The sequence below is a fragment of the Stenella coeruleoalba genome, assembly GCF_951394435.1.
Source record: "Stenella coeruleoalba genome assembly, chromosome: 7".
Lineage (NCBI taxonomy): Eukaryota > Metazoa > Chordata > Mammalia > Artiodactyla > Delphinidae > Stenella > Stenella coeruleoalba.
The window spans coordinates 24,046,173-24,070,493 of NC_137153.1; the positions used below are offsets into that span (position 1 = coordinate 24,046,173).

Below are 24,321 nucleotides of genomic sequence, written 5' to 3' on the forward strand. Positions count from 1 at the left end.
GTGCCGTTGACCTCGCAAGTTTGTTAAGACGATCAATGTTGTGCATGTAGCAGAACTCCTACAGTTTAATCATTCACACTTGAGCAGTTCTTATCCACTTTGCTTTTGTTTCAGCCAAAGGGGCTAGAAACTCCTCCAAGGGCAGGAGAGTTGATTCAGGTGCCAGGTCCAGTCTTGGGTTCACACGCAGGGCCCCCTCCAACTCACCGGGTCCTCTGGACTGCGTACCTCTTCAGGTGCCCAAACCCAGGTTCTGTTCCCCGCAGGTGAGCCGGCCCCATCCCCGCCGGCCCTCACACCCAAAGTCCTTCTGATCTTCCAGTCCCGTCTTCACCCCGTCCACCCACTGCAGCAGGCCCGTTCCATGTCTACTGCCCCTGGGCGGTCCTGCCAAGTCATCCAGGACCAAGCTACTCCTGCTCCCTTGGCCTCCACTTGACCCTTGCTCCTGCTGGATTTCCCCCATCATTTCTCCACCCCTTAGTTTTCCCCGCCTGACCCTCGACAATCAGCTCACTGCCCACTCCTACACAGTTGACCTTTACTGGGTGTTTGGCCTCCCTATTGAACTGTGAGTATCATAGACCTGGAGGGGTACAACCACGTCAGCTGCTGATGAGCTTGACCGCCAAGGGGGTGCATTTAGGGGCCCAGTGAAGGGCAGAGCCTTTTCTCCCAGCTGGCTCTATATTCATGCTCCAGAGTGTGAGTTTCTGTCCCCTCATCCATGTCACCATTGCACAGCCCCTGAAGGAGAGGAGGCAGACAGGACCTGCTAGACTGCCCCCCGCTTCTCTGGCCCAGGGATGGGGGAGGGTAGGAGGTATGCCATCGCCCTCTCTCCTCCAGCTCCGTGTACCCCGCCATTTGAACCCTCGCTCCGTGGCTTTTCTCAGCCTGGCATCACCTGTCCCTCTCGCTCAGATCTGGTGGCTCATAAAGAACAAGTAGATTTGGGGCCCCGATGCAACCTTTTAATTCCAAGCAGAGTGCCCCTCCCCCAGCATCATCACACACACACGGCGGAAAGGGATGTCGGGGTCTGGGCAGGAACAAAACCCAGACCCCGGCCAAAATATATATATATAATTATATACACGTGTATTTGGAGAGAAGAAAAGCTGGGAGCGTGATTAAGGTAGGGCAGAGAGTTAGGTGAGGAAAGCAGCTGGGGGGTGCCCCAATAAATTACATTCTTTAGAGAGCATGGTGGGGGATGCAGGGGTGTGGGTGGGACCTGGTAGCCAGGACTCTCAGCCTGGCTCCTCATCCCGTCCAGGGGAGCCCAAAGGCCTGGGCTCTGCCCGGGCCCTGGATGCTAGAAGGTAGCATTCTAGCCGACTCAGCCTGAAGGCTGATGTTGGGCTGGGGGTCTGTATAGGCGACATCTCCACTCTAAGCCGAGGCTTCTAGGGAAGCCTCAGGGCTGGAGCAAGAGGCTTTGAAGCTTGGGGGTCACAAGGAGAGGACAGGGTGAGCTAGAGGGCTGGGTGGCCTCCCTGCTGGAGGCTGAGCGGCGGGAGGCCCAGGTGCAGGGGAACCCGTCCCAGGTGAGCTGCGGAGGAGTGCTTGGGTGCACAGGGTCCTGGGCGCTCTCTGCCTGCGTGGCTGCTTCCCACCCTCACGTGCCTCCTACCAGGCCCGAGGGTTCTTCCCACCCATTGGTCGGGACAGCAGACAGGCCTGACCATTAAGTGTCATGTTCGTATCTCGTCACTCTCTTCTGGGGACCTTCACACGGGGGTGGGGGCAGGGAGAGGGTGCAGACACTATCTCTGCGTGTGCTGGAGTGCACGCTGGGTTTGCCCTGTGCAGCGAGGACCAGGGATGAGAGAAGGGGCCCCCACCCCTAGCTCATCATGGGGAAGGAGGTCCACGTCCCCAAGCCCCAGCACTGCAGAGGCCTCGCTCTCCCTCGACCTCGGCAACGGAGCCAACCCCACCTCTGCCCCACCACCCTGCTCCCCCCAGAGATGATGCTTTGGGGTCTAGTGACCCCAGCTCCAGAGCCCTGAAGCAGCAAGGGTGAGGGTCAGTCACAGAGCAGGTGGGGGCCATCAGAAGAGAGAGGCCTTTTTCTTGAGTTCGTTTCGCTTCCACAGAGCCAGCTTGCCAAACTCTTCGGGAGACATAGAAAAGACCCTTGAGAAGTCCTCTGCTGACAGGTGCCTCTGCAGGGGGACACACAGCGGCAGTGAAGGGACAGGAGGCACAGGGTGGGGCTGGGCCACCTTCCCCCACACCGGGCAGGGGACGCTGCCCCGTCAGTAGCCCCTCACCCGCCCAGCACATTCTCCCTGCGTACCTCAAGCCTCATCCTATCCACACCTGGAGGCAACTTGGTTCGCCCCCTGTTGGTCACCACCAGCATTTCGTAAGGATAGATCTGGCGGGGAGGGGAGGCGGGCAGTAAGTATCAGGCTCTTCGAGGTCCCTGTCAGCATAACCCCCTCCATTCCCCAGGCCCCCTTATCAGCCTGCAGGGGCCATGGGGGCTCATGCCATCTTGCCATCCAACTCCCCCAACTTCCGTGCTGCCCCTCCCATCATCAGCCAGGAGGACCCCTCAGTGCATTCACTTCCCTGGCTTCTCCCCAAGCTGGCCAGCCCCCGATAGAGACGGTTCTGTCCCCTGCCCACCATCCCCTGCCTCTGCCCCTGCCCCTCACCTTCTGCTCCAGCACACAGGGAAGGGAGATCCCCCGGTCCATCCTCCCCCTCTGGCCCTCTCCGTTCTGGGGAGACCAAAGCCGCAGTGAGCCAGAGTGGGGCAGGGAGGCCTCCCCAGCCTTACCCTAGGCTTCTTATGTCCTCACCAGGTGGCTCCGTAGCCCCGCACCCCTCCCCCAACGCTGACAGTCCCCCTTCCGTCCGTGGCTTCCGCGCTCCACGTGTCTCCCTCCAGAAGGCACTCACCTGCAGGCCTGTGGGAGAGAAGAGCCATTGTTCAGAGGCAGCTCTGAGGTCAGCAGGCTTCCAAACCCGCCAGCTCAGCCTCCCCGACCTCCAGCCAGAGCCCTGCCCACATCGCAGACACGGGCTGCTCCAGGGGCCTCTTGAGCCCCTTTCCCAGCATCAGGTCGGCCCTGCCTCTCACCTGGGCTTTCGGTCTCACTCCCGGATGGGCTGAAGTCTGTGGACTGAAGCTGGAAAGGACACGAAGGAATCAGAGGAAGCTGGAGCGTTCCACATCGTCTCCCTTCACTGTAAGGGTCTGGCCACCCCCCCGGGTGCCCACGTAGCTCAGTCCCTCACGGGCCCCACACGCACACTCTTCTCACGAGGCCTGTGACCTCCGTCCTGGGACCTTACCCGGCTCAGGGTGGTCCTGCCGTAGGCGGGGAGGGAAGAAGACTTCGATGTTCCCACGTGCAAGGCTGGAAGAGAGTAGGAGGCCCTGTCTCAGACCCTTTGGCCTGCCAGTCATTCCGGAGGGTCATTCCCTGGCCTTCCCTGCCAGGAGCAGGGCAGTGGAGGGGGGACTTGGGGGAAGCCGGTGGGCCTCTGTTGGCTTCCAGCTCCTGCCCGTAACCTTCAGCAGGTGACATTGTGCTGGCAGCTCTGAACTATCCCTAATGCCTCCCCTCTCTCTAACAGACGTGCACAAAATAGACATTTGGGCCAAATGTCCGAGTGTTCAAATTGATAGTCAGCCAGTGATAGTCAGATGAGGAGGCTTACCATCATAAAATGAACCTCTGGAATATGAAAATAAATCTAAAATTTAGTCGAAACAATCGAATTATTACAATTTTATGTTTAGCAATGTTGGTAATCAAATTTCAAATGCTTGATGTTATAAAACAGAAGCTGCAGTTTTCCCAGCACCTTCAGCTGCTAGATGGTACTGCAGTCGCTGGACTTGACATTCGCATGACCGGATGTCACTTTCAACTCGACGTCCAATAATATCACTAAGCTTTCAAGCACTGCAGATTATAATTCAAGAAAATTGGTTTTCGGTAACAGGTTTTCCTAGAAGGATTCTTAGTTTGCACTAATCTCAAAATTCCTGCATCTCCAATGACTAGAAATTGCTAGTTTTGACCAGCATTTTTGTGTGTGAAGGTTTAGCCTGGACAGAATCCAAAGTATAAGGAAGAATTGTTTTCTTCAAACGTTTTAATAAAATATGTTATTTGGAAGTTTGGTGAGAACAAAATGTGTTTTGGGGACCCTCGTGGTTTTTTTTTCCTTAATGCTTCTTATTTTTGTGTAGAGAATTGTCTACTTTCACGGCCCTCATTGTTGAAGCGCTTCTCTTTTGTGATAAGTACACACTTCTCCCTCAACTGACTGATAAGATTGTTTTTTTGAAAAATTTTTGGCCATGCTGCATGGCATCCCCAACCAGGAATTGAACCCGTGCCCCCTGCATTGGAAGCACGGAGTCTTCACTACTGGACCGCGAGGGAAGTCCCTAAAGTGTGTAAGATTTTCACTCTAATGACTTCTAGACTGCTTATTTACGTTTGAAAGTGACCGTTAATTTCAACGTTACCCTTAAGTCAGAATGACACGCCTGTCCGTAATTCTGAAATTGTTCAGGTTGATCAGCTATGAGAGTAACCTACGCAATCATACGACCGTTGATCCCATACGAGTTCAAGGATGCCAACAGTGACACTGAGGCAGACATTTCGCTACTCAACTTTGCAAGGCCAAATGCACATTAAAGAGCTCATTTTGCCTAACTAGCAAATCCTGGTGGAGCATGAAGACTGAATCCAACCTTCGGGGCATCTCTCTCTCTCTGCCTCCTTCTTCGGGCCTTAACTGTTTATTCCACATTCTCTAAAAAGACCTATTAGAAGCTCTTCCCACCCACAATGAAATATCATCCTGGTGAAATATCATTTCAATGACCCTATGGATGTCCCAGCCATATACGAGCCTTAACGGTTCCTTGAGTCCCCTAGGCCAGTGGCTTTCACCTCCACTCTACAGCATGCAACCCCTTCCGGTGGCCAGCCCCTGGATCTTGTCGTCCACAACCGCTTCGCTTTGACACTGAAGCCTGGATATCACACTTTGCGGGCACAGCGCCCTTTTTTTTTTTTTTTTTTTACGGTAATAGGGCCTCTCACTGTTGTGGCCTCTCCTGTTGCAGAGCACAGGCTCCGGACGCGCAGGCTCAGCGGGCGTGGCTCACGGGCCCAGCCGCTCCGCGGCATGTGGGATCTTCCCGGACCGGGGCACGAACCCACGTCCCCTGCATCGGCAGGCGGACTCTCAACCACTGCGCCACCAGGGAAGCCAACACAGCGCCCTTTTTTGTTCGCAGCTTTCCCTCAGCCACATTCCTGGCACATCTGCCGGTCAATATCATGGGGAACCTCCAGTGTCTTGATCCCCCACTTCCCCCTGACCTTTGACCCATAGGTGGGTACATAACCACTTTCACCCACACTCAGCAGCACCCAAACTCTAACCCTGCATCAGCCCAGGGCTCCCCTTTTGCCCACAGGTTATGGAGATGAAGCCCACAACGTGTACCTTAGCATCACTAGAGCCCCTACAGCCTCTCATCAGTTCCCTTTCCCAGCAGAAGCTGTTCCGAACCTTCACCGTTCTCACCAAGCCTCACCCTCCGTGTGCTCAGCAGACGACGTCAACTTCTCTCTCTTTTTTTTTTTGGCCTAGCCACGCAGCATGCAGGATCTTAGTTCTCCCCGACCGGGGATCGAACCCGTGCCCTCTGCATTGGAAGCGCAGAGTCTTAACTACTGGACCGTCAGGGAAGTCCCTAAAGTGTATAAGATGTTCACTCCTAATGATTTCTAGATTGCCTTTTTATGTTTGAAAGTGACCGTTAATTTCAATGTTACCCTTACGTCTGAAGGACATGCCTGTCCGAACTTCTGAAATTGTTCAGGTTGGAGCTTGGATTCTTAACCACTGGACCACCAGGGAAGTCCCGAACCTCAGCTTCTGATGTGGCCTGCTCCCAAAGCAAGTCCCCGACCCTTTCAAGGCCAGCCTCCTGCATCCTGAGGCTGGGTCTCCCTTCTGACCTCCTCCCAGCCAACCTTCCAAGGGGACTGTAGTGTGAGTGCTCTCCAAGGAACAGCCCTCGGCACCCTGCCCTTCCCTCCCCTTTTTCTACACAACTGGATTTTCTCTCATGGTCCCACTACCATTTATAAGCTGAAGATTCTGCTCGAACCCTGACTTGCGCCTCAAGCTTGCAACTCAGTCAAACTCAGCTCCCACCTACATGCACTTAAAACGCAACACATCCCAAAACAGTTTCTTCAGCTTTCCCCCGAAACCTGCCTCTTTCATGATCTCAGCCCCAGGTCTGTCATCACCCAGCACCCAAGACAAAAACCCCAACTCGTCTCTCCTTCACCACCCATATTCAATCAGCCACTAAGTCCAATTGATTCCATCTCCTCTACAGATCTTCCTCGACCTACGATGGGGTCACGCCCCGATAAGCCCATCGTTAAGTCAAAAATGCATTTAGGGCTTCCCTGGTGGTGCAGTGGCTGAGAGTCCGCCTGCCGATGCTAGGGGACATGGGTTCGTGTCCCGGTCCGGGAAGATCCCACATGCCGCGGAGCGGCTGGGCCCGTGAGCCATGGCCGCTGAGCCTGCGCGTCCGGAGGCTGTGCTCCGCGATGGGAGAGGACACGACAGTGAGAGGCCCGCGTACCGCAAAAAAAAAAAAAAAAAAAAAAAAAAAAAAATGCATTTAATACACCAAACCTACTGAACATCAGAGCTCAGCCCAGCCTACCTTAAACGTGCTCGGGACACTTCCATGAGCCTACAGCTGGGCAAAGCCTATTTTACAATGCAGTGTTGAACCTCTCATGTAATTTACTGCATACTGTGCTGAAAGTGGATAACAGAATGGTGGTCTGGGTACAGAATGGTTGTAAGTGTATGGGCTGTTTCCCGTCGTGATGATGTGGCTGGCGGGGAGCTGAGGCTCGCTGCCGCTGCCCAGCATCTCAAGAGAGCATCGTGGCACTTCCCTGGCTGTCCCGTGGTTAAGACTCTGAGCTTTCACTGCAGGGGGCGCGTGTTCAATCCCTGGTCAGGGAACTAAGATCCTGCATGCCGCACGGTGCGGCCAAAAAAAAAAAGAAGAAAAAAAAGAAAAAAAAAAGCCAAGAGAGCATCATACCGCACATCACTAGCCTGGGAAAAGGTCAAAATTCAAAACTGGACATACAGTTTCTACTGAATGCTTATTGCTTTCGCACCATCGTAAAGATGAAAAATTGTAATTCCGGGGCAATTTCTATACAGACTGTGCCTGTATAGTTCTCAAACCCATTCCGTCTTCTCTGGACCTATGTATATTTTTAGCCCTTACCCAGATGATTGGAAAGTGTGGTAGACTGCCTCTGAAGATGGCCCGCAACATTATCTCCCAGCCTGTGTGCCCTTGGGTGGTTCCTCTCAGCAGGAAGCAGAATCTCTTTCCTCTCCCTTGTGTCTGGGCAGCCTGGGAGCTGCTCTGACCGTCAGAAGGCAGTAGAAGGATGCCCTGTGGCTTCCGAGGCCAGGCTCTTAAGGGACTTGTAGCTTCCAGTTTGGGCTTCTCAGATCTGCCCCCCTCCTCTCCAGCCATCATGCTCGAAGGAAACCCAGGTTAGCCTCAGTGATGTGCAGCACGGCACCAAAGCCCCAGCCACCGCAGAGCACGCTCTGTGCGCTGTAATTCCAGGCTCCTGGAGGTCCTCTCTGCTGGCTGGATGTTTGCTGCTCCTGGCCTTTGCTCCCACACTGTCCCTGGGGTCTGTGCTGCCCTTCTCCCCCACTCACTTTGTCTTGTCCTTCAAGACTCCAACTCTGGGACCCAGGCCCTATCAGCGTCCTCTCAAAGCACTTGAAGTGTACCTCTCACCTGCTATGCTGCACTGACACCCCAGTTTTCACGTCACTTTCCCCGTGACCAGAAGCTACTGGAAGGCAGCACTATAGTGTTTTACTCTTTATATCCTCAGGGCCAAGAACATGGTAGACACCCAATAAATGTTTGTCGAATTAAACAAAATGTGCTAATTCTGCTTTAGCTGATGCCATCCTTTGTCATCTCATCTTGTTCCATGACTGGTACTCTTGCCCTAAGGAGAGCGCCAGAGCCTTGAGCCAGCAACCGAAACTTCTATGTCTCTTATACCCACAGTAGCACAGCGCTGGGCGTGTGACAGACAGACTCAGCAGACTACTTGATTCTGGCCTCAGGGTCTGGCCAGGTGATTCTGAGCCCCCTTGGTGACACTCACAGGTATGGAAGGGTGTCCGGTCAGGCAGAGAGCGGGTTTTCCGTCGGATAGGCAGTGACTTTTCCATCTCTTCCTTCAAGATCATCTTTCCCAAGTTAGAAGTAACCTGGCAAGGAGAAAGGAAGATGGATCCAAGGCGTCGATACCTGTTTCTCATCCCCAAAAGGTTCAGAGTTGGGTCCATCCCAGGCAGAAGTGGGGACAGAGTTCCTGAGGGGCTGTGTGGTGCCTGGAGCCCATGGAGCCTGTCCTGGCCAGAAGCTCGGCCACATTGGGTCTGGCCACCCTCGAGAGCAAGGAGTCAGAGCCGCTCAGTGTAACTCTGCCCCAGGGGCTTCTGCAAACCAGGTCACAAGGCCCAGAGCACAGGCCCATGCCACCATCAGTGGCCTTTCCGTGACTCTCTACACCATCTCTCCTCCCCTGGAGGCCAGCAGCCTACTCTCTCCTTTCTCCTCGTCCCATGAACTACTCCGCCTGCTGAAGCTTGGCACTGGCGGGACCACCCCTTTCTGTGCTTTTGGCCCTAACAGTAAGCGGTGTCCCCCTAAAGCAACATGCAATCCTAGTGTCCCTTCAAAAGCGGCAGCCTGACATCCCGGCAAAGAAAGGGAATTCCTCACATGTTCTCACCAGGACGCTCTTCAGACATGTACCCATTTAGATCAGAATGGAACTTCTATCCCCAGGGTGGCCCAGGGATGCGGGTGGGGCAGCGCGATGCTACCTTACTGAGTTCCTCTCTCTGACGCTCCCTGAGAGCCTTCATCTCCTCCCCGGAGTCATCGTCGTCGTCCTCCTCCTCCTCCTCTGCCCCCCTCCTCGACGCCTTCCGCTTCCTCCACTCTGTCTCTGGGAAATACGGACCAAAGCGGGCACATCAGTCAATCAACCGCGCGCTCAACGAGCATCTGTCAGGGGCTGCTTTGTGCATGTCCCGGGGCTGCGACCTTGAAGGGAACACCGCAGATTATTATTATAAAATAAAAGCAACGTTTTCTAGCCTCGCGGTGAAGCTGGGTGGGCAACACACGCCCACACGACTGAAAGCGATTGGGGGCCAAGACCTCATCTCATTCCTCTTTCTCTTTCCAGAGCTCCCATCACAGAGCCTGGGACACAGTAGAAATTCGACAAATGTCTGTTGAGCGGCCAAAGAAATGAACGGAAAGCGGTTAAATGACTAACAAGCAGGGCCGCTTACGCCAAGAGCGATGGGGTTGCAGGGGACGGGGGAAGCAGGAGCCTGGAGGGTTCATGCAGGTCGGGGGGTGGGGGGTTCCTGGGGCTTCGGCAGGGCCTCTCTCGCCTACCCACAACGGCCAGCGACGGGGGGCATGGCCAGTAGTCTGTTTCGATCTTGGCTGGCTGGTTGGGGTCGGGAGGCTGCGCTGCAGGGAACTTGGACGACTCGATGATGAGGTCTTCAATGAGGTGCTTGCTCTGAGGGCTGCCTCCTGTGGACTCTGCGGGGGGAGGTCAAGGTCAGCCCGGGCACACCCTCCCCCCCGGAGGCCACCTCCCACCTTAGCCCCCCACTCCCTCCTCTCTCCCTCTTCACACCTGTGAGCTCCTGGGTGTAAAAGCAATGCACAAGGAAGAGCACAGGGCAGTGTACATGCTGTTATGAACATCTGTTTTCCCATCACCCCCCCACCCTCAGGACAGCCTCCCGGCACGTGGCGAAAAGGGGGCTCTGGTCGGTCAGGGGAACCCTCACCTCTCTGCTTGTAGATGGGTGGCTTCTTGTAGATGTTGGAATCTGGGCGGGTGGTCTCTGTGGAGAGGGAGCAAGAATGGATGAGAAGGAGGCTATGAGGATGGCGGGGAGGCTGGGTCAGAGGAGGGAATGGAGACATGGATTGGGAGAAGGCAGGAAACTCAGGGGCTCCTGCCGAGAGTCAAGACAGAACCAGAGATCCTGAAATTACCCCTCAGGGGTTGGGATTTTTGCACTTCTCTGTTTGGGTGGGAGGGAGGATGCAGCAGGGCCCACCACCTCTGGGAGCTCTGCCTGGGGTCCGGCATCTGGGGGTCTGGCCAGTTCTGTGGTGTGCATGTATTCCAGAGAGTGGGGGACTAAGAGTAAGGGGCTTGGGTTCCTGAAGGAAGAAAAGAGGACCTAGGGCAAGGATGCCGCCATGCTGACACCAAAACCTACCAGGATGGTGGAAATGGGGCAGGCTGGTCCGGGGCGTGCCAGTGGTTCTTGGGGCTGAAGCCTGAGAGAGGGTTCCAGGGGACCGGCTCTCCGCCCACACCTGCAGAGCAGAAGTACGGTTCACTGCAGCTCCCAGGTCCCCCACCCCGCCCCCTCCACCATCTCCATCCTCCCACCCTAGCACACACACCCCCAACCCCAGGGCAGAGGAAGGCTATCCAAGGACTCGACCTGCTGATGCTGCCTGACCCAGGAGAAAGGATTAAAAGAGATCCTGGGTCAGACGTAGATGGACCCAGAGCTGGCCAGTGACAGGACAAGGTCCACTGATTCCATCACCCCCTAGGCTCTGCCAAGCCCAGTCTGGACGTGTGTGGGGAAGGGGGTTGAGCCCGGTCAGAGCAGGGCTGGGCAAGTGTCAGGTGCGGGGCAGACTCACCTCTGGGGATGGTGGGGGGGATGTGGATTTGGGTGACAGCGAGCGCTGTGAATGGAGAGGAGGCTGGTCAGAGCCACAAGGGTGGGATTAAACCCTTGTCCCTAGGACCCCAGGTGGGTCACTTCACCCCCCCACACACTCAACTCTGCAATTGCCCAGCCAATTTCTGGGCCACCTCTTCTCTCTTCGTCCTTGCCAGCTCCCAGGGCTGGCCCTCCGTCCTCTCTCTCCCTAGACAGGGTCCTACGTCTTTCCCTAGGACCCACGAAGAAGCAGAAGAAGTCGAGGATCTTGGAGCAGTGTGCATGTGCTCTGAGGGCCAGCTGGAGGGGCTCTGGCTCTGACCTCAGAGCCAATGAGCAACAGGGGGAAGGGACAAGACCCACAGCATCCAGGATGGAGTCCGGGCCCCTTGTCAGTCATTTAAGTCTCCCCACAGCCTGGCCCCGTCTGTCTGCTCAGCCATGACACTGCCCCTTTCTCCAACACAGTGTACAAAGTACCTGTCCTCCGGTATCTCATGCATTTGACTCCCTGGTGAGGTGGACGGGTCAAAGTCTCACCTCTATTTTATAGGAAGGGAAACTGAGACCACACCGTCACACAGGTCACACTCAGCTAGGACTTCCGGCCTCCGAGCTCAGTGTTCCTGAGCGCTTTCCACAAATTTGCTCATTTTCCGCCCAGTCCCACCCCATTCCTACATGACCCCGCTCTGTGCTGCTACCATTCAAACACGGCCTCCCCTGCGCCCCCCCTGGAGCTAGCCTCCAGCCGCCAGCCCATCTCTGCCTGCTCTGCACAAAATCCCAGGTCACCAACTGACTGGTGATTCCTGTGCACAGGTCCCCTTCTTGTTTTGAAGTCTGGCCTCCAGGAAAGAAAGCATGAGAGGGATTCTGCCTCCCACCCAGTGTGGCTGGGTGAGCCCTTCCCCCAAGTCCTGTCCAAGAGGAACCTCCCACCCTTTACCTCCCGGCTTCTGGGCAGCTCCACGTGTTCCAGCAGAGAATAGGTAAAGTGGGGCTCGTAGATCATGAGGTCAGGCCTCTCGATGTCCAGGATGGCCTTGTCCTTGGGGATGGCAGCCAAGTCCTTGTAGCCCATCACTTGATTGTCCATCTTGGCCTGAAGGGAAATGGTACACATGGAACAGAGGTGTCAAAAGCCTCCCTTAGAATACTGGCCCTACAAGCCAGACCTGCAATTTATTAGGAAGAAGATGGGCGGCCGTTTTAGATGTCAGCTCCTGTAAGTTAATATTTCTATTATTGTCATTTAAAAGGTTTAGAGTGTCACCTTAAAACAATGATAGTCCTTCACCTAGCCCTTTGGGTACAACGAGACAGTACCAGACCAGCAGGAGGGGGTGTGCAGAACCTTCTCTGGGTCTGGGGTTCTCTCTGCCTGCCAGCCCTGGCAGGACCATCATCATTTGAGTGAAGCTGCCCGGCGGCCGGCGTGCGCCCCACCCCTCCCTCCTCCCAGCCTGAGGGTGCTGGTGGCCAAGAGGTACTCACCACGATGCTGGAGGGAGAGCCCGGAACACTGGAGCCTCGGGAGGAGCTGACGCTCCCAGGGGAGGTAAGTGGTTGCTGGGGAGAGCGAGAAGGCGGGCGGGTGGGAATGTGTGTGGGTGCCAGGGCCGGGCCGGAGGGAGGGGGCTGGGGCAGGGGAGGGCTTCTCTAGGCCTCTGGGGCCCCGGGGTGCGGCGCCGCGGGCAACCACCAGGTGGCATCCTCGACTCCCGACCTGACCCTCCGCGGGGAGCCTGGCCCCCACCGCGTGCCCCCGGCACCCCACTGCCCCGGCGTGGGTGTAGCCCCGCGCACCTTCTGCAGCCGTTCCATGCAGCAGGGAGCTGGCCGGCCGGATCACTCGCAGAGCCCTGTGCGCGAGGGGAGACGACAGGGCGTCAGGCTCTATCCGGCTCCTGGGCGCTGCGCGCTCGGGGCCGCGAGAGCAGAAAGGGTGCTCCCCCGGGCTGTGGCGTCCTCATTCCTCGGTGACTCTCCAGGCTGCTGGCCGAGTGCAGGGCCTGGAAGGGGAGGGAGAACGTGCCAGCCGGGGCTGTCGAGCCCCGCGATCTCAGAGGGCGGGGACGAGGGCAGCCCCCTCTGGCCCCGCGTGTCTCCCGGGAGCGGGGCTCCGGCTTTCCGTTCGCTCAGCCTCGGGGACCGGAGATCGCATGTGGCCCGCGGCGAGACGGGAAGGTGGACCGGCTGCACTAGTTTTTGAGCCATTGTTCTCTGGCTGGAAAGGAAATGACGGCAGGGCTCAGCCGTTCCCGGGGCAGCCTACACATCCCTGCTTCCTCACACCTGCCCTGCCGGGGCTGCGGGTCAATTTCAGGCCCAGGTTCTCACTCGCCTCGGCCTCTGCCGTGGCCTTTCCCTGGCGCTGTGTTGGTGCCCTTGACCTCCTTCCCCTCAGTCTATGTCCACGGTGCCACACCTCTCTCATAGCCCAGAAAGGTTGAACACAGAGGGACTTAGTAACACTATGAGACGTTAATAGGGGGAGGGGAGGACAGAGCGAAGGCGTTTTGGTGGGAAGCGCTCAGGTCATTGGCTGGGGGCTGCCGCTCTCCCAGTGGAGAAGGGAGGGGGCGGCTGGAGGGAGCCACACCCCCATGTGCCTGTCCCTGTACAGCAGGCAATCCCACTTGCAGGCATCTGGTAAAACACCTTGGGGGCCAAGGCCACGTCCCAGCTCCCCACCATCTCGGAGTCCTCGAGCTGAGGCTGCCCTCTGAAGTGCTACTTTGCTGCAAGTCAGGGCCCCCCAGTTCAGCAGGAAGGCCTCCAGGCTGGCACTGCCCTCTCTTGGTTCCTAAGAAGTTGAGTCCTGTCTGCAGCAGTAGAGTAGGAGTTCCCTGGGGCCACAGCCCAGGTCTCCTTCCTCAGTAACTCCCTTAGCAACCCTCCCATCCTCCCCACACACCCCTGGACCAGACACATAATAACCATTCAGTGGGACTTCCCTGGTGGCACAGTGGTTAAGAATCCATCTGCCAATGCAGGGGACACGGGTTTGAGCCCTGGTCCGGGAAGATCCCACGTGCCGCAGAGCAGCTAAGCCCGTGTGCCCCAACTACTGTAGCCTGCGCACCTAGAGCCCGTGCTCCACAAGAAGAGAAGCCACAGCAATGAGAAGCCCGCGCACCGCAACGAAGAGTAGCCCCCGCTCGCCACAACTAGAGAAAGCCAGCGTGCAGCCACGAAGACCTAACGCAGCCAAAAATAAATAAATAAAATAAATAAATTTATATAAATAAATAAAAATAACCATTCAATGAACACCTGGCTGAGTTTCTGACGTGATGGTGGCAGTGGAACTGTCTTCCAACGGCTGGCAGTAAGCCGTAGAGTGAAGAGAGCTGATGACTACAGAACGTACAGGAAAGAGGCAGCAATAATGTAGTGGTTAAGAGCATGGACTCTGGACGGGAATGCCTGGGGAGAGGAGACTCTGCTACTCAGAAGCTGTGTGACCCTGGGCAAGTTACCCTCTTTGTGCCTCACGTTCTCATCCACAAAATGGAAGGTGGTAATAGTATCTGTGTCATAGGGTTGCTCTGACTATTAGGTAGGTTACAACATGTGAAGCGTTTAAAACATAGATTTTACGTAGAGCGTTTATTATTTCTATCTCCCTGAGGACTGATAACCTTAGATGGCTTTCTGTAGCCACTCTGCCACAGAAGGTCATGAAAGACTTGAGGTCATCGGTGCTCCCACTTTTATCACCTGTTACTTTGTATCAGGCCGCTTTTCTGCTGTGTCTCCACCACCTACTTGCTGCACCAGCAGCCCTTATTCCCACTGCCCTGCTTTTGTGCACGCTCTTGCGCTATTCTCATCTCCCAGATGCCACCCATCCTTTAAGGGCCATGCTAAACCCTCCTCCTCTTGGAGGCCTCCCCTGTTATTCTAGTCCGCATTGACAAACTCTTCTCTGAATTCCAGTGGGACTTAAAAAGAGAATCATATAACTTAGTCTTTGATTATGTTGCCTGACATGTTTTCTCGCTAACTAGAATGACTGCTAATTTCTACCACAATAATAATAGCTATCATGTTTTGAATGCTCATGCTGGGTACTTTGATAAGCACTTTACAAGGATTATTTTGTTTCATCCCCACAACAATCCTATAAGGTAGACCTATTTTACAGATGCGGAAAACCGAGGCTCGGAGAGGTTAAAAACTTGTCCAGAGTCGTGGAGGTGACAGTGACTATGTCTTCAGCATTGGCATGTTTCGTAGTGCCTCCGTAGTACTGTGTCAGGTTCACTGTGGGGATAGACTAGCATTTGCCACAGTTCTCAAGTCTTTTTGGAATTCTAGAGCCAAGGCTTCTCCAAGACAAGACTCTGGCCATCAGAGTCACGCTGGTGACTAGGTGCCCATGGAAGGGCTCCATCCCAGAGCTTCATCCTTCTCTTGCTTTCTTAACACTCACTTTGTAATGCTTTTAACTAGATGTGTGAGGACTGGAATAAACTCGAGCACATACTCAAAGAGCTGTTAGCTCCCTCTCACTCCTATTTCGTCTTTACTTTGTTAACAGACATTGTCAAACTAGCTATACACTGGCTTAGCCAAGAGGCAAACACTCATTTATCCACCCATATACATCCACCCGCCCACCCAGTCACGTATTGTTTTATCCATTCATTCACTACTTTCTGAGCACCTGTTCTGCAATGACCACGGAGCGTTGTGGTGTTGTGGAGAACAGAAAGATGAGTCAAAGGAGCTAAGCCGCCCCTCCAGAAATGAGGCCATATGTATAGATAACGCCCATGCAAAGCAGAAAATTATGTGTGCCTGATAAGATAGTATAAAGGGCTGTGAGAGGTCACAGGAGAGAGGAATCACTCCTGCTGGGGTGTCAAGAGGGGAAAATAAAAAGGTTTTCTTGGAGGAGGAAGTGTTTAAGGCAGGCCTTGAAACATGCCCGGTTTGGGATCATGCAAAAACTAAAAGAGGGATCCTTGAAAGAGACAGCAGCATGAGGGAAACTGGAGACACGGCGAAGCACTGGGTCTGTCTGGAGACAGCAAATACGGCTGAACTGCGGAGCTCATGAGGTTGAGACTGGTTTGGGGCAGGAGGTTGGGGGCCAGATTTGTAGATGCCTTGAACTTAGACTAGGGGATTCCGAATGTATTCTGTGGGCAACTAGGGCTATGGAATGCTTAGAAACATTTAAAACAAAGAAGTGACGGATCCAAGCAGTGCTTTGGGAAAATGAATCAGGCTGCAGGCTGGCAGATGGAACAGACAGGAAGAGGCGGTCCACAGAGAGACCAGCCAGGAAGTTACGGCAGTAGTTCAGGCAGGGGATTGTGAGGCTCTAGACTTGGGCCTGGAGCCCAAGATGGAAAGGGCCAAGTGGGAGGAATCCTAGAGGCAGAATGTGCAAAACAGAACTTGATCTGGAGACAGCGCCCCCGCCCCCACCCCTCACCGCTGGGGAGGAACAGGTAGCCATGACAGGAGAAGGGGAAGCAATGAGTTCACTTCTTGCCAGTTGAGGCTGAGGTGGGGGCAGTACCTGGCAACGGAAATTTGGGAGCCATTTGAGCTAGAGGTGGTAGTCTGCCCCATGAGGTTGCCGAGGGAGAAAGAAGGTCAAAACCCAGCTTCCTGGGAAACGCTAGGGGACTCGAAGAAAAAGGGAGCTGGAGATGGCATGAAAGGGAGGGGGAAGACTAGATGGCCAGGTCCCCAAGGGGCTGGGAGTGTATCTAGTGATTCTTTGTATTTTTAGTAAAGGACCTACTACACAGTAAGTGTGCCAAAACATTGAGAGAGAGTTGTGGGGAGGGATAGGGGGGTTGAGAAAGAATGTCATGAAGCCAGGAGTCCATCGCCCAGAGAAGGCAAGACATTCAGAAAGGAGTGACAGCTCGCCAGTTTGGATGTCAAGCCCTGGTGGCTTCTGAGAGCATCTGCAGAGGAATAGTGAGGCCTCCTTGTTAGGGATGGGGGTGGGGAGAGGTGGCCAGGGTGTACAGGCAGGGGGAGGGGTACTTCCAAGAAGTGTGACAGAAGGGCAGGAGGGGGTTAGGAGAGTTACTTTGCAGGAGGTGCGCTTGGCTGAAGGTTTTTTAGGAAAAGGGAGACCTGAACACGTTTGTAGGCAGTGGAGAGTGAAGAGTAGAAAAGAAACTGTGGCTGCAGGAGAGGGGGGGCACTTGAGGGAGGAAGGTCCCAGCAGGGGAAGGGGAGAGGGATTGGGTCCAGGCCCAAGTGAAGGACTACCTTTGGAAAGAAAGCCTGAGCTTCCCTGAAAGGAGAGGAAAGGGAAAGTTGGGTAACTGCAATCTAGGGGCCTTTGGAGCAGGCCGATTGGGAGGTTTCTATTTTCCCAGGAAAAGTGAGAGATAAGGTCATATACAGACCCTACAGGTGGGTTAGGCAGAGACTGAAGAGAGTAGAAAGGACTGGAACAGTCGGGGGAGGGGCGGTGGTGCGGGGGGGGGGGGGGGGGAAGAGTGTGGCACGGGGGAGGGGTGGAGAATGGAGAGCTTCTAAGTGTCCTGGAGCCTCAGGCTGAACCTGGAGGTGGTCCAGGCACCCTGCCCTCGAACACCAGTTGCGGGTGGGTACAGAGTGGGGTAATGACTGCCTCTCAGAGTGGTCACTGCCCACGGAGGGAGAGGAGGGGTCCAAGATGAGCCAGGTCACAGGTTACAAGGTCTTGCACTGAGACCCCCACTCGCCTGTGCACGACCACTGTCCCACAGACACAGCCACTCGGAAAGACGATTCAGAATAATGATGTCCCTGCTCTGTCCCCTGCCCCTTCTTCTCCACAGCTGTCCACAGCCCCTTGCCCATCCCCTAGGCTGGGTCTCCTCGCCTTCTGCCCTGAGCCACATTCCATCAGGAACCTGCACACCAGCGCCTGGTGTGTTAGAAAGCACGCTGCGGAAATTGTTAATGTCTTACCCTTCCAGGGACATGGCATTTTAATTTGGGGCTAACCTTGAGGAGTGAAGGTCTTACTCGTTAAATATTAAGCCATCAGGGAAAATGTTTTGGGGTGGAGTAGGAGTGTGGGGTGGGGGGAGAGGGAGAGAGGGTGGGGAGGGGGAAAGGGGGGAGGGGAAAGAAAGGGAGAGACTGTTCTTGCCTTCTCCCAAATCACATCACGCCCCGCATAAGCTTACTCCACCCACTCGTAGCCCCTCCCCCAAAGCCAGTTTCCTCGCGCGTCCGCACCCGTGCACACCCCACGTTTCTGCATGTGCGCTCCCAGGCCCGGGCCGCCTCCCGTGGACAGACCGAGAGGGCAGACTGCAGCAGGAAGGGAGGGCGCAAAGGGAGGAAAGGGAAAGAGCTGCGGAGGAAGGCCAGCCCAGGTGGCGGAAGGGCCATCTCAGCTGCCCCGGCGGCGCCCAGTTCTTCCATCTCGGACCCACCCTACCCCAGCTGTGCAGCCGCGCCTTATCTGAGCCCCCAGCCGGGCCCCACCTCACACCGCCCGCCCCGTCTCCATGGCAACTGGAGCCGCTTGGCCCTGATGATAAGGCCCGCCCACCCATTCCCATGGGCGCCCGCTACAGGTAGGGGCTGAGCCGGCCTTGGTTCCCTCGACTTGTGGAAATGAAGGCTCAACCGGCAGAACCGCAGCCTGGTATCCTCTAGTCCAGCTTCCCGCCCTGTTCTAAACCAACCATCACTTGCTCTGGGCCAGGGACTTTCACCCATCCTCTCTAGCTTCACCAAAGCTCATGTCTCCCAATTAGGAGATGAAAATGTGGTTGAGAGATTGACCTGCCTCCCCCCATACCCCCCACGCCTCGGCCCGTTGAAGCCAACCTGGAATTCCTACCCAGGTCTGTCTCAGGTCAAAGCCAATGAATGCTCTTTTCAGTGGGTCCCCAAGGATCTCACTTTAATCTGAACTTGGGGTTTGGGGTCCCATGTGCTAACCTTATACCGTGGAGCCACCAGAATCCTGCTTCGTTGAACTGGCCTGTGGACAAGAGCAGAGAGGCTGGGGGCCCGCGGGCTCTGTGCCCTGGGGCAGGGACAAGCCGGGCTGGAGGCCGGCCTTGCAGATAGTAAACGAGTTGCGAAATGGCTGAGCTGGCCCAGTGGGCTGGGGGTCAGGTGGGCAAGCATTCCGCCGCTCTCCTTTTTCACCAGTTTCATTCAGAGTGTGCCTGCCTGCCTTGTGCCTCCGGGCCCCATCTCGCTATTTCTGCTTTCCATTCCCTTTTTCTTTCCTTTCTTCATCTTTCTTCCCTCGGCTCTGCTTCCCTTTCACCCTCTCTCCCTCCCAGCCCCACCCCCGCAGTTACTGTGGCAACAACTCAATGCCAGAAATAAAGGCAGGATCCAGCTAGGTCACCAGTTCCCAAAACAGCATACCAGGGTGGAGAGGGGAAAGGTGGGTGGGAGCAGACCAGCCCAACAGGGGAGGCCCCCCGGCATGCCCTGAGGGTGGGGTCTGTGTCTGTGTGTGCGTGGGGAGGGGGCACCCACAATCGCCCCCAAAATCGCCCTGCTCCGGGCCGGTGGCTCATCAGAACATCTCTTAACCTCTGCCAAGCCTGCGCCTGCGCCTTTTCTAAGACTGATGAAGCTCCCACTCCCCTCCTCTCATTTTATCCTTCTCCTGCACCCCCATTTTTAAGCCCTGCTCTATCTGCTAGGACTAGAGTTGGGGTTCCTCGAATGCTAACCCTGAACAGCACCCCCTCTCGCACTCTGGGGAAGCATCAGGCAGGGGCAGGTGGGCCCAGAATCAGGGTCCCAGCCTGGGAACCCACCTGCTCAAGGCCCTGCTCCCCGTTTGCTTCTGATGACAGCAGGAGTGGGCCCGGGCGCCTCCTTCCTTCCTTCCTCCCCCCACACAAACATGCATCTCGTCACACAGTTTCTCTTAGCACTCTCGCTTGGGTTTCTGTATCCTCTCTCTACACACCCCTGAAGAAGGCCCTCTTTCTGTGTCCCCCCTCCCAGCCCCTTAGGTTTGCTTGGTCCTCAGCTTGTTCCTGCTCTGGTCTCTATTTACAGCTGGTCCTGTTGGCGGGTTGTGGTGTCACTTGTACCAGTTGATTGATAGGGCTGGGGGAGATGCAAGGGAGACTGCCTCCCAAATTCAGCTTTCTGAATCCTGGGGGCGTCCCTCTTCTGGTCGTTACACACACGCATGAGCTCTGAATGAGGAATGCCTCAGACCTGCACCCCCAGGTGGACAGGCTGGCCCCGGCGTTGGACATGTGGCCATAGCGAGGCCAGCAGCGCGGAGGCCAGCCTCCCCCGTGGGCACGGGCACCTCACCCACACATGCGGCCCCCGCCGAAACACGGTTGCAGAACGCACGCCCCCGCTCTCCCAGTGAGGCACCCCCCACGCTGACACGCGGTGCCTGTGACACCCACTCACGCCACCCACCGATCCTCCCCTTGGCTCCGGTTCTCCACGCTCACAGCCACCCACCCCACGTGCTGACACCCTGTCCCTGGCACAGAGCGCCCACTTACCCATCCCGTGGGCGCTTTCTGGGCCCCACCCCTTCCCAAAGCAAGACTGCCTGCCTTCTCCTACACCCGTCCCTGCTCCCCTGCCTCTCGCAACTCGGCAACCCAGTGCCCTGGGAAAGAACCACCAGGTGTGCCTGCCCGGGAAAGGGCGCCTGGCCTGCCAGGCCAAGGGAGGGGCAGAGCTAGCAAGGGGGCGCCTCGATCCTCGGAGGCCTGCATGTCTGCTCGGCCCTCAGCCCCTGCAAGCACTTCAACAGCCGGCACCAGGAGAGCATCGTGGTCAGGCCTGTGGCCATGCCCTGCCACCCAGCCTCGTTCTGCATTTGGTCCTCACCCCAGCCTGGCCGGCTAAGGGCTAGCAGGAGACTCCTCAGGCCCCTCCCCGCAAGGGGCCGTCCTCACACCAATGGCATTCAGGCCTCTGAGTGAACTGCTCCCCCCACAACAGGAGCATCTGTGGCACGGTGGCGGGAGCCGGCAACGCCCCCTTCCCTTCCACCACTCAGCAAAGACGGCCCAGCTCTCCAGCCCACTCGAGGCAGAGCCTCCACCCCCCAAGCACTTGGACTTCTGACCAGCACAGCTGGGGGAAGGGGTCCCCGGGTGGCAGCATGTGACACCCCAGCCCCTCTTCCCCGAATCGGAAGGAGGTTGGGTCAGATCAAACCCAGCTAGTCCCAGGGTCCGGCCCATTCTCCCACTGAACAAGGGGCCATAGCTGACACCCCCACCCCCACCCCGGGATCCCTGCCACCACCCAGAGCCTCACTTCTAGGAAGGTGTTGTGGCCAAAGTGCCCACAGAGGGGAAGAGAGGTGGGAGACCCTGCCACCTACCTCTTCCCGGACAGGGTGGCCCAGATGCTCTGAGGCCCCGGGGTGGGGGCGGGGACAGGCGCAGATCCCGGGGCTGCGGCTTTTCCTGAAAGCCCAGGTAACAGGCGGCTCTTCCAGGAGCCCGGCGTGCTTTCCCAGAGCACAAATAACCAGAAAAAAGCTGGCTTGCGGTGGGTGAGTGGGTGGGCAGCCGGCGAAGGAGGGGACTTACCCTTCTAGGCCCCCACCCCCTCGCCGCCACCCTGCTTCTCCGCCAGCCTGGCGCGCAATCCCCGGGCCGGGTGTGTGCGCCGGTGGGCAGGCCAGGCGGGGCGGGCGGGCGGCCAGGTGGGCGGGCCGCTGGCTCCCACCCACCCCTGCACCCTCCCCACCTCCAGCTGATAGCGTGTGGCCACTGGCCTGCGGGTGTGTGTTTGTGTGTCTGCTCTTCCACCTCGCTTGCTGCAGCTCAATCCGTTTCAAACAAGAGGACCATTAACTGGGCATCATGACGAAGCAGAATCGGAAGCAGACTCTTGGCCAGCCGCTGGCCTTTTTCCCTTTCCCACACCCACCCCCAGCCCTGCAACACACGCTCACACACACAGCCCCTCCAGCCTCCTCAACAGCCAGAGTTTGAGTCAGGGGGAAGGGGCTCTACTGATAACAGAGGGGTGACAACACCCGCTTTCCCCAAGCACCTCTATCTCCCACTCATCACCTACCAGCACCACAGAGGCCGCTGGGGTCCCTGCCTCCCTGGGGTGCTACAGCGCATAGATGGTGAGGGGCAGGGGTGTGGGCTAGATGCCAGAATTGGTTACCCAAGGATTAACCCTCTCCTGGGGAGTACAGAATGGGAGGATTCGAGAAACCAGGTGCTCAGCACAAGAGACCGGGTTGGCCCTTGGGTAACTCAAATCCCCCGGGGACAGAGCACAGTGGTGGTGAGTGGGAAGGACCCCAATCTCTCTCCAAGGCGGGGTCTTCAAGAGAAGTTCTCACCAGGTGATGTCCAGGTCCCAGCACTGAACTACAGGAATGTCTCTGGGAAAACCTCCACGACTCCAGGCCCCTGTCATTGGCCTTTTCGTTCCCTCTGGGCTTAGAGCAGAGCCTGGTTCATTTGTGACCCCCGGGAGCAGGGGAGGGAGCCCGGCCAGCTGACCCTGGCCCCAGCACGGCCTCCTCTCCACCTCTGTGCAGACTTGCCTACCTAGGCAGCCCTTACTGTTGCCCTGGTTACCGCTGCCCACAGCTGGTCAGCTGATGGTATCAGCTGTCGTTGGGGAAATCTAGAATCTGGGGAGGGGGCTCTGGGGTGTCTGGATGGAAAAACCACAGCGGGGAGGGTCTTGAGAGGACAGGTGAGGGTGTGCCCTGGGACCTCTTTCTCAAAGAGACGAGGACGGGTAGGGACAGGAAGGGGGGGATGTGTCTGGGTTAGTGGGAGACAGAGAAGAATGAATCCTGAAGGATGGGCTCCAGAAAGAAAGGAGAAATGAAAAAGGCAGGTAGCCGAGTGGCTGAGGAAGGGTGGAAAGAATCTGGGCTCAGCTGCTGCATGTACGGCAGAGGCGGGAGAGGGGCCCGTGGAAAGGTACTAGAAAGCCTGGGAGTGGGAGAGAAACACAGGCTCCATCGACCCATGAAAAAAAGGCCAGGAGATGATGCAGGAGGAAGTGCACTTTTGATGTGGCAGGAGTGGGCCACAGCCTTAGCAGAGGGGAACCAGGCCTTTCTGGACAACCAGCCCGGCCTCTCAGCTTTCTGCCCCTTCAACCCCACCCTTATTGCCCTGTCCCCACCCTAGTGCTGCACAGCCTCCCTCCCCCTCTCCAGGAGACCAAGTGCCAGGTAGCCCTTTAGGATTCCTGATTTTTTCCCCACTATCTCGGTTCCTTCCCTGTTTTCATGCGCCACCCACCCCCCAAGACCCCATTCCAGGATATTTGCCTTCCGGTGCAAGGGTCCCCAGAGGCAGGGCTGGAATGAGCGGTTGCCAGGAAGGACAGCTGTGGACAGGGGCCTGGAATGAGGTGGCTCAGGAGGAATGGGTGGGAGTCGCTGGGCTGGGAGGAGGGGGGCATTCCTCAGGGAAACGAGCGCTCTGGATAGAGTGGGGAAGCCTAGGGGAGAGGGCAGGGGGAGGGGGAAGGGAGGGGGTCTGCGGTACCTTCAAGGGCCTGGGGCGTGGGGCTCGGCAGCTTCCTCGGTGACATACACCTCCATCCCTCAGCGCATCTCCTCTCCGCCTCCCGTTGCCAAGACAACCTGCCGGCTCAGCCGAGGAGGCAGCAGCGGCAGGGAGGGGGGAGGAGGCGGCTGTAGCTCCTACTGCCTCTTCTTCAGCAATGGAGGGAGGGGGCCTCGGTGCCGGGGTGGGGGTGGGGGAGCTTCAGGAACCGGGGCTCCCACTGAGCCCCCCCACCTCTCCCGTTCCCTCTCCTTCCGTAACGCTCTGGGATTGGCTCCTGGGGCGACCTAAGGAGAACCTTAATTCAGGGCCAGATAGCAGGCCGGTCTTGCGAGGCACTGGGCCACGTCCCCCATTCCAGAAAGCTCAGCGTGGAGCTGGGAAGAGCGATAGGAACAAGGGAGGGATGGCTTATGTTGAAGGATCGGAGGGTGGTTTCTGGCAGGAAGGAGAGGCCCCGGGTGTGGCTAGGGCGGGCATGTGGGCCATGGGCTGAGAAGGTCAGAGCCTGGGACAGCACTCTTCCAGTCCCGCAAGGCCCATTCCCACTGCCCCTCTCTCCATAGGCATGTCCCTCCAGGGGCGGGAGAGCACCTTGGGCAGAATAGTCCCCCTCAAGCCAGCCCTGGAACCAAGGGGACTGCAGAGTTAGGGCTCCCTCTGTCGACCTGAGGCTTGGTAGCTGTCAAGGTCATTCCTTGCTGAGGGATCCTGATGTGTGGGGGGGTGGGGTGGGGGAGGGTGTTGGGAGGGACGTGGGAGGGCACAGCCAGGCCAGAAGACCCTTCCCTCACCTGCCAGGCTCTGCCTCCCCCTCATCTTTGGCCTCGCCCTATGAGGAGACTTACTCTGCCTCTAGCCCCCTCCTCCTGGGAAGACCCCAGACTCCTCAAGGCCAGCTGAACGGTCGGGCTTCCCCCACTGCTTGCCTGCCACCCCAATAGGCTGGGAGGACAGG

At 57.0% G+C, this 24,321-nt stretch overlaps 1 protein-coding gene across 2 annotated transcripts; it reads right to left on the reverse strand.

Moving 5' to 3' along the window:
- Positions 1-961: 961 nt before the first annotated feature.
- On the reverse strand, positions 962-13,243 carry DMTN (dematin actin binding protein). 2 transcript variants are annotated; one of them, XM_079926606.1, is made up of 13 exons: positions 12,676-13,243; positions 11,816-11,971; positions 10,844-10,888; positions 10,405-10,504; positions 9,964-10,020; positions 9,557-9,709; positions 8,971-9,095; positions 8,244-8,349; positions 3,313-3,377; positions 3,098-3,146; positions 2,917-2,924; positions 2,306-2,386; positions 962-2,171 (listed from the first exon to the last, which is right to left on the reverse strand). In XM_079926606.1, exons 1-13 carry the CDS (start codon positions 12,691-12,693, stop codon positions 2,058-2,060), a joined length of 1,077 nt encoding a protein of 358 aa, XP_079782732.1. In that variant the 5' UTR covers positions 12,694-13,243; the 3' UTR covers positions 962-2,057. The 2 variants fall into 2 exon arrangements, with proteins under 2 accessions (XP_079782732.1, XP_079782731.1); XM_079926605.1 differs by lacking the exons at positions 962-2,171; positions 2,306-2,386; positions 2,917-2,924; positions 3,098-3,146 and adding an exon at positions 12,364-12,438 and having other exon boundaries at positions 3,176-3,377.
- Positions 13,244-24,321: the final 11,078 nt, after the last annotated feature.

Excerpts from the sequence above, each read along its gene's own strand:
- DMTN (XM_079926606.1), bottom strand. Across the intron at positions 9,096-9,556 it reads CCCGTCGCTGGCCGTTGTGG|AGACAGAGTGGAGGAAGCGG; the intron begins GTAGGCGAGAGA and ends CGTATTTCCCAG. Across the intron at positions 3,147-3,312 it reads GCAGGACCACCCTGAGCCGG|CTTCAGTCCACAGACTTCAG; the intron begins GTAAGGTCCCAG and ends TGTCCTTTCCAG.